The sequence below is a fragment of the Fragaria vesca genome, linkage group LG2, assembly GCF_000184155.1.
Source record: "Fragaria vesca subsp. vesca linkage group LG2, FraVesHawaii_1.0, whole genome shotgun sequence".
In the NCBI taxonomy this organism is placed as follows: Eukaryota; Viridiplantae; Streptophyta; class Magnoliopsida; order Rosales; family Rosaceae; genus Fragaria; species Fragaria vesca.
Genome location: NC_020492.1, coordinates 11,672,517 through 11,682,005, shown reverse-complemented (window position 1 = coordinate 11,682,005; position 9,489 = coordinate 11,672,517). Strand labels below are relative to the sequence as shown.

Genomic DNA, 9,489 nt, shown 5'->3' with positions numbered 1-9,489 from the left:
AGCTAATTAATACGTACTATTATCTCCTGGTTTATCAATATTATTTACACCTTTAGCTTGCTTGGTCGCCGCGAGTTAGGGCAGCCATCGGTTGGCTAGCTAGCTAGCCATGCCATATTGTACTCGATTCTCTTGAACTCGTAATTGGTAATTCCTATCAAAAAAAAAAACTCGTAATTGGTAATTAAGTTGTCTCCCTTCATCAAGTTTCTTCAAAGCATTTCATTTCAACTCATCCCAAGAAAGGGTAGAGGTAGAAATTTACAGAAGGGCTAAAATTTTGCTTCCCTATTGAAGCATACACACACACAAACTCTAAACCCTTATTCTTTGAACTGCTAGTTCCACACTTTCACTAGTTTGAGCTAGAAAACGACCAGTGCACTTGCGACCAATGACGTCGGATCCATCGGTTGTATATATATTTGGCTCAAACCAGTGGAAGCATACAACCTTCATGCATGATTTGCTCCTTTTGGTTACTAGTGATAAGCATACAACCTTCAGCTAATACCCTCGCCAATGTAATGTCACTAATTTGATGGTAGCTAGTCATAAATTTGCAAAAAAAAAAAATTCAAAATTAAAAATCTTCACACTAATTAGATTTCAATGAATCAAATTATACTATGACCTGGTTCAATATCATCATCACTATGTCATACAATCGTATGGAAGTGTACAGTGTTCCTTCAGTGGTGGGTTAATTCTTACTCGTTTTCCCCCCAACTTTTAGTTCGGTTATATAGAATCACAATGTTTTGACTTAATTCGGAGCTAAAAACAGACTACTGGTTGACCCTGCTGACCTGCTCCATTTTTTTCAGTTGATGAAGAAGCTTCATGCTTGACTATGTAATTAGATCTAATTGTTGATTATCATGTATGATGTATACGCTCTGTAATGGAGGAAAAGAGGGAAGAAGAAGAAGAGAAAGAGACCTAAGTGGAGGACTACACCAATATAATTGGGGAAAACTTATATTGTAGTATAATTATTACAATGTTGAAAGGGTTGTCAATTTGGCAGTTCTGCACTTGCTCTCTAGCACCTGCCTACATCTATATAAGAACCATGCATACCGACATCTGAACTCACCATCTCATTCTAGTGTCAGCCTTTAATCCTCTAGCTTATTAATCTCGACCATTCTAGCTCTTCCCTTGAAGTGTTGCTTCTTATAGATCTAGCATTGATATGGGTTCTAGTTTTGCACAAGCACTTTCTGCAATGCTGCTGATTGCTTCAATGGTAGCAGTTTGCACTGCCAACAAGGATTGGAAGCACGGGAACTACAGTACTGGTTGGGGCTCTAACCATGGTCCATATCACCTCAACTCGACAAACGAACCCAACAAGATCGTTGTTGGCGGTTCGGACTGGCATTACGGTTTTAACTACGCAGATTGGTCTTTGAAAAGTAGCTCAATTTACGTCCAGGACACTCTAGGTCAGTTTAACTGCTTAACATTTCTTTGTTCATCAAACTATAATGATACTAATATTTCAACTTCTCTACCAGTAAATTTTATAGCGGTACATGCAACTCCATAATTTTGCATCAGCAAATTATCAGCAACATTTCCTTGTACAGCATCATTTTCTTCCTGCGCGCTTATTAATAGAAATATATACAGTGCCTATGTATACATACTTCATACCTGATGATGGTACTTGCAGTTTTCAAGTATGATCCACCAAACGACACCACACGTCCTCATAGTGTGTACTTGCTACCAAACCTTTGGAGCTTCATAAACTGCGACTTTAGCCAGGCCAGGATGGTGGGTAGTCCAACTCAAGGCGGCGGAGACGGCTTTGAGTTTGTGCTTAAGAGCTGGCAGCCTTACTTCTTCGCTTGTGGCGAACACGATGGTGCCCATTGCAAGGACGGAATGATGAGGTTCTTTGTCTTCCCCAAAATCCGCGGTTGGCACTGAGAGTTTGAGATCGAAGCACTCCCAGGAAGTACGGGATTCTCTTGTTAATCTGGGGCGCAATGGTGCTTAATTGATTTCATTTTCATATATAGAGTAATAAATTACCTTTGAGCAAATAACAAGACTTGGCATAAATGCTCGAAATATTGCACTAGTGTATGTATAAGTACTAGCTAGTTGACCAGTGATCACACTCGACTACGTACACTTGGTAAATGGTAATGATCGGAAGAAAAAAAAAAACACTCAGACTCTACTCATTTCTTATATTGGTTAGTCTTCCAAATAACCTGCAGGATCGGATGTAGTGTTGTAATTAAGCTAGAGATGAATGATGGGCGCCATTGTCATCCCCAGAACATTGAGAGCTCCTTGCTGCAACCTGCAAAGCAATCGACTTTGCACAGAGGAGTTTGCAATTTTGCCGGTTGTGTTCGAAACATTTGGAGATCCATAGACAGCATACTAGTAGAATTCGTGTGTTCTAGGAGCTGCCCAGTTTTCTTTTCTGCTCCTTTTCTTCTTGCTGCCGTTTCAATTGAACTTTGTTCTATGTAATAACTCTTTGATCCAATAAAGTTTGACATCCATTATTCAGAAGAAAAACAACAGCTGGGATAACAGTTAGGGCTTCAAATTACGATCATTCTTATGACTAGACATGTTATTTTCCATATCATTTTGATAAATTAGCCAAACATACTTGAAATTTTGGGTTTGAATTCCAGTATTTCAATTTGATGCCCATACTTCAAAAGTATTTGAACCATACAGTTCGCTAACAAACCAGAATGAACAGGTACCCAAGCATCTAGTCAGTGACTGGTTTCTGCTAGACAACAGGTTGTTCAAATGAGTTGTTTTTAACAGAAATATGATGATAACTGGCATTTGAGAACACACTAAGACCAAGATTAATCAGTTATCTAGTCGAACCATCGCACAGTAAAGACTTGCCGCAATTGTAAGTAATTCAGCACAATCCTGGAAAGGAGAATTACCAATATATGCTTGCAAACAAGGTGATTTTTAAGTTCCTAATGACAATTGATTTGTTGAAGCAGGGTGGTGGGTGGGACAGGAAGGAAAAATTTCAGAGTAATAATATGCTTACGACATGTTGCAATGGTAATTCACAATATATGCTCGCATTTAAGCTACAAAACTATTAAACTCATCAAAAATATTTTAATTGATGAATTTTAATCAAAATCTCTCATGTAAGAGCAGTAATGTTACTAGTGAGAACTACCTGGAGATGCATCAACTCCAGCTGAGGGATCCCAACCAGGAGGCTTGATGTTTGGCCAGTCACCTCGGCAACCCAAGCGTATGTAGAGGCTCTTCTTACCTTCATAATACACCAACAAAAAGAGGTTATAGGCATTATACAAAACTATAGTCCCTACTCCCTAGTTATCGAAGTTGCCACCCTTTTAGGTTTACTTTCCTCTGCTTCTTTGGAGAAGAAACAAAAAATAGAACAGCAAAAGCTTGTGATGTACCAGGAAGCTTCTTGTCTGACAGAACTAACTGTTTAAGAGCACTCAAGCATGCCTGAGCTACAGTTTTAACATGATCTGAATCCCAACCCTGTAGCTTGACAACAATGTCTGCATTCGAGTAAGCTACTCTATCTTGGATATGACTCCTGGCCTCTTCCTTTGCAGAACCTTCATCTGTATAGAGACGTTTCAAGAAACATACTTTGAAAAACTGATTGCAAACAATGACACCCAAAGTTATGGACTATGCAAATGGATGTGGGTGATGTTCGCTTCAGCGTTGAATTTGATCATTTATGATGGGGACTGCAAAAAATTAATAATGCCGTGTATCGCATCCTAAGGTTTTCTTTTTGTCACTGGCGTGGTGAAGCTAATGACTTGTGGTTTTATCACTTTACGGTGCCTAAAAAAATTAAAAATACAAATGATTATATTAAAGCATGACAGCCACTGGAAGCTGTAGGAGAGTCTTATACATAACAAGGCAAGAAAACCAATGAAGGAAAGATCAAAATGGTTACCTGTGGCATCAGTTTGTGACAGCCAGATAGTAAATCCTGCATAAAGATGGCGCCATTTCTGAGCTCTTCCAGCAGCTCCGTGCTGGCCTCCTAATGTTGCAATTACTGCCCTAGCATGACTGTAAAGACCAACATAACCCGTTATATAGTTATTCATTGAATACAACCCCCCACCCTAAAAAGGGAGACAGAAAAAGAAACCTATTGAGATTTGAGATATAGTACCTACTTAAACTTTGTAATATAGCACTTTCTGCTTCCACTACAGATTCAGAACCTTCAGCAAGCAGCCCTGGAATTGGTTAAACTTGTTAGTTATGATGGATCGTTATTGACTTGTTGTACAATCATACCTACCTACAGGGTTATTACTAGCAACTAGATCTTTCTTAGGGTAGTGTGTCTGTCTAAAGGAAATCATCCATAAGTAAATTTCAGGTCAGATATACAAATGGTGTAACAAATAATCAAGGATAAGATGTGGAAAGAAAGGTATTAACAACAGTAAGACAAAGGAAAACAAATAAATCAAGATACTGAAACACTACTGCCTCTTTGCAGAACAGAAGCAAGTTTGCTGCTCATTTATAAAGAACTCATAGGATGGAGTAACAACCTAAAAACAAATTAAAGCATTAATTCGTGCACGCAGTCATCTGATGATAACCACAAAAAAGAAATCAAACCATTCAGCAACCTTAGGTTTTTCGTTTATGTTTCTTCGTTAGATGAAAGTTTAGACACATTCCATTTGCATCATAGGCATCTAATGCCCATTATTGGTAATCTGAAAACTTCATATTTGATGTATAAGTTGTACATGTTTGTGCTCCATTACTCCTCAATCTGTCATGGCAATTCTAATCAGATGATTCAATATACTATTGTTTCAGACCAAAGTCATATGTCATAAAGTAGAACTTCTAACGATGACAACTAAGTTGCTTAGTGCACGCCCCAGTAATGAATATGATGGTGATACTGACTTCTGTTCAGCTTTTAATAATGGCGTGTCAAGGAAAAGAAACACAGCTAGTTGAGGTCTAGTATCCATTTTAATACTCACATGAGTCAACACTCTGCTTGGCAACTACTTCCAGCAACTCCTTCGTAGTGAGTGGTGTATATCTGAAATCACGTCAACCAAAGAAACCTATTTAGAACCGGAAAACATAGAAAAACCAAGGATTATCTATATATTTTAAGATGAAGGCATGCAGATCTCACTTCTATTATAAACAGTCACCATCACTAGTTAAGGTTACTAAGTTGCTACTTACTATAAGATGTAACTACAAAAGGGGAGAAAATCAGCAAAACTATATATGACATCTTGGGGGGTTGAATCAACAATTAGGTGGATCATAATCTGTTCTAAAAAATAGTATCGAATGTAAAGCATTACCCCAGACCAACTGCAAGTTCTTGAGCCACTTTCTGGTTAATTTCAGTTGAATCACCAACAATGTAAATTGATGTTCCTTTCAAAAGTTGCATTGATCCCATAGTCAAAGACTCCCACGACTCAACAATGTCAGGCCATTTTAAATCTGGATCATGCTTCTTCAAGTTAATTACTAGCTGATCTTCATCTATATACCTGCTCAAAACAAGAATTACTCATCTAAACACATAGAAATCTAATCTGGTTATAGAATGTCATGTGAATTAGTGTCACAAACCATATTGTTTCAGCAGGCTTTATTTTATCAAACAGTTGATTAGTTTCCATAAGCGTGACAAAGGACCCAGAGAGCCGTACTTTTATTGTTAAAGATGAGCCATTTGCATCCACAAAAATGTCTCTGGAGTTTGTGATGTTTCGTCCCCCCAGCTGTAATCTCAATTCCACCTCAGTAGAACCATCAAGAAACTGCATTGTGTTTCACATAATAGTATATATGAGACAAACAAAGTATCACTGTTGTAGGACAACAAAACAGAAGCCTTTTTTAGAGAAAAAAAAGTTGCAAGGATGAATTTTGCTTCATTGGTTATTAGAGTTTATCAACATATGTTCAAATAAAGTTGGATTCTTCTTGTCAAACACACAAATATTAGTAACTTGATCATTTAGAATAATAAAAAAGAACGGATATGGATAATATACTTAACAGTGCAGCCTAAATTATCTACTATACGGAATTTTTTTGCAGGAAAAACTCAGCAGCAGACAAGAAGACTGGAAGACTAAGCAGATGATGGCATGTTATATATCTAAACTTGTACAATTTTATGTGTTGGCATAACAATGAATAATTGGTTTACCAAGGAGATTATAAACACACTGAGTAGGAGTTAAAATGCATGTATATGTAAGCTTTTACATCGGCCCCCAACAGCCCCAATCAAGTTATGTTGAGTATGATTGGGTTCTAGCTTTGTAATACATGATAACAAGCTGACAAGTAGGATTGCTAGGTGTGTTTATATGATTACATTCTCAATTCCAAAAGATAAATGGTTGGTTTGATACTTTGTAAACTCATATATGATCTAGAGCTTCTAGCAAGACTTGCCATACAGTTTTGGTTGCAATAAAAGCATTTGTGTAAATTCATATTGGTTAGAGTAATTTGCAAATATGAATCGTAGTGAACCATACCCCATATTACAGAAAAACACAAGTAAGCAAAAGTATGAGATGAACATATATATACCTGGTAATCGTTGAGGGTGACGGGGAAGCTTTGGGAGGAGGAGACACAAGGGAGGAGGGATGTCTTTGAACGGCGGCAGCACCCAACACGAGATGGAGTTGTTGTTGTTAGGAGAGACAGGTTGGTGATTGCCCGTTTGGGTCCTGGGAGATGTGGGAGGGAAGAGGGTTGGAAGGTGTTGATTAACGCACAAGTAGCAGCCATTTGTATTTGAAAAATTGAAGAGAACTGACTGGGGATATTTACTTGGATAAGAGGAGGTTGCAAGGAAAATGATTAACAGATAAGCAAACGGGGGTTAGCGATCGAATTACAGTAAAAACTAAAATCCCTGAATACTTTTACGAGTGACACCAATTTGGAGGTTTCAGCAGCTTTCTTCGTCTTCCTCAAACATACTCGGAGGCGCTGGAGATGATGCGGGGAGCTTCTTCTTCTTCTTATTGCAAAGACGGAGGTAGAAGAGGAGGTATGCCGTGACTTCGATCTAGGATTGTTTTCTTCAACAATTTGTTTGTGTCGTTTCATTCTCAAGCTTTAAATCCAACAAGTATGAGACAACCACCCTAATGTGAGGATGGTTCGAGTTTGTTCAGTTCTATGCTTCGAATGCGTCCTCCTCCTTCTGTAATCCGTTTCAATCAAGTATTGACCCAATTAACCAAACTGAAACATTATTCCGGAGCCACTGCTTTGTATAACCAGATGGGTCCATCTGGAATTGCTTTTGCCATTTGAACCAAATGGGATCCAATTTGGCTGTGTTGGCAAACCTCTTCAAGTCTGGTATTGAACCAGATACCACTAGCTTCACCACTCTAATGAAGGGCTTTCTCCTTGAGAATAGAGTTTCCGAGGCAGCCAAGCTTTTCGGCAAAATGATGGAGGAAGGTTGTAAGCCAAATGAGGTTACCTTCGAAACACTGATTAAGAGCTGTTGTGTCAAGGGTGACAACAGAGCAGCTATTAAATTGCTTAGGAAGATGGAACAATCTCCAGATTGTAAGCCTAATGTGGCTGTCTCAACACCATCATTGACAGTGTGTAAGGATACACTAGTTCCTTATGCATTGAAGCTCTTCTCAGAAATGATTAGTATGGGTGTTGCCCCAAATGTCATTGATAGGAGCATAAAATGCGACAATTTTATAGTTTAACCTTTGCATTTAACTTGGCTATTTTTCTTTAAAAAGATTGTTTTAATACTTCGTGAAGCAAGATAATACAAATATGTGCTCAAGTGATACAAGCAAGGCTTCCAATACGAAGTAGAGATGTCATTGATGGAGATTGATTACTCACATGGTCAAAAATATCAAGGAAAGGCGATGGAACCACTTCACCAAAACAGAAGCTGCAAACACAAAAAGCTGAAAAATGGTTTATGATTATTTTCTCCGGTTTTCAAGGCTAATTTCCATGCGGTTTCGAGAATGGTTTCACCAAGATGACTGCCCAGATTTGTAGAGGAGCATTTGTAGATCAATTTGGACTCAAGAATCATCCAAATCGGTGATGTCATCTGGGAGTTATGAAGCTCCAAAGTTGGACAGAAAATCAGCAGTTCCGGGAAAGCTGTGCAGCAGTCAAGTTCGAGGCAGTGTTTGGGCTGGATTCTGAGAAGCTTCTTGGGGGTTTTTTGCACGATTTTGAAGAGTGACATCATTAATATAATTTTCCCAAAAGCCAAGTCCAGATTATATGTGGAAGACATTCAAAAGCTGGCCCAAACATTGATTCTAGTCAAAGAAGGAAACATGGTCTGAAAAGGAAGCTTTGAAGACTTAGAGACTACTTAAGACAGAACCCTAATACCAAAAAGAAGGTAAGCCGTCATACTGCAAGAGAGCCTTCACGTTGCTGCATCGCACAAGAATCCATCAAGGGGAAGTCGCCAAGATCATCGTCAACTCCTTCCTTTCACAGTTTTCTTCTTCCCTTTGTAATCTTTAACTTTCGAATTTATTTTCTCTGTGTGATTTCTACAACGATGTGTGGCTAGTTTATCTTAGTTAGGGGTGGAGGTTTGAAGCCCCGAATTATGCAATAAACTTTGTTTCACAACCTTGATTTCGTAATTACTTAGTTGGATTGTCTGTTTGGTTTTGATTTATAGAGAACTCTTGCTTGTTTATGTTCATGGATGCATACATAGAACATTATGAACTTGTAAGTGGGGCTAGAATTAGGTTGTTTAATCTCCTAAACGGTTAACACGGCTTAATTCAAGGTAGTAAAACCTATAGGACAATAGGTGAAACCAAATAGAGAGACTTGCATGCTAGGTAGGCGTTCCACACTAGTTTTGCATACTTTTTCAATCACTTTCATTGATCTTAATGCTTAGAATAACTTGTTGATAGGATAGCGTTTATACCTTGATTGGTTATTCTAAAGGCTTAGTAATGGTGCGTTCATCTTGCATAAGTAGTTAAGGGAAGTAGTAAGAATTTACGCAGTGCGTTCACGGTTTATTCTTGATTGAACCTTTTCATAACTTGGTAGTTGGAATCTTGGTTGTGTGGACTTTGTTTAAAACATATTCGGTGGTGAATTTCCTAAATCCCTAACCTCTTCTCTATCATATTTCTCAAACTACAAATCAAAACTGTTTTCTTATTCTTCTGTCTTCTGTATTTCGTGATTTATTTAGTATAGTAAACAAACTCCAAATCCCCTCAAATTTTGTGTGCGTGTTCTTCTGTATGTCTAGTTTAGTTTTATAAATTTTCATAATTTTCTGAGTAGTGTAGATTAGGTAGTTAATTATATTTTAGTCTGCTGTTCGTCAGGAACAGTAAACACTTTTGTGACATTGTTTTTATGTGTGAAATTAAATACCCTCAATCTCTGGCAATG

At 38.0% G+C, this 9,489-nt stretch overlaps 2 protein-coding genes across 3 annotated transcripts; one reads left to right on the top strand and one right to left on the bottom strand.

Moving 5' to 3' along the window:
* Positions 1–1,097: 1,097 nt before the first annotated feature.
* Positions 1,098–2,408, top strand: LOC101293152. Of its 2 annotated transcripts, XM_004290320.1 has the most exons (3): positions 1,098–1,451; positions 1,682–1,969; positions 2,238–2,402. In XM_004290320.1, the coding sequence occupies exons 1-2, from the start codon at positions 1,199–1,201 to the stop codon at positions 1,939–1,941; spliced, it is 513 nt and encodes a 170-aa protein (XP_004290368.1). In that variant the 5' UTR covers positions 1,098–1,198; the 3' UTR covers positions 1,942–1,969; positions 2,238–2,402. The 2 variants fall into 2 exon arrangements, 1 of the variants encoding a protein (XP_004290368.1); XR_183937.1 differs by having other exon boundaries at positions 1,408–1,455; positions 1,682–2,408.
* Positions 2,409–3,042: 634 nt separating this feature from the next.
* Positions 3,043–7,585, bottom strand: LOC101303661 (probable inactive shikimate kinase like 2, chloroplastic-like). Its single transcript, XM_004290269.1, has 8 exons — positions 6,631–7,585; positions 5,653–5,843; positions 5,376–5,570; positions 5,037–5,098; positions 4,196–4,262; positions 3,971–4,089; positions 3,447–3,620; positions 3,043–3,292 (listed from the first exon to the last, which is right to left on the bottom strand). The coding sequence occupies exons 1-8, from the start codon at positions 6,832–6,834 to the stop codon at positions 3,180–3,182; spliced, it is 1,125 nt and encodes a 374-aa protein (XP_004290317.1). The 5' UTR covers positions 6,835–7,585; the 3' UTR covers positions 3,043–3,179.
* Positions 7,586–9,489: the final 1,904 nt, after the last annotated feature.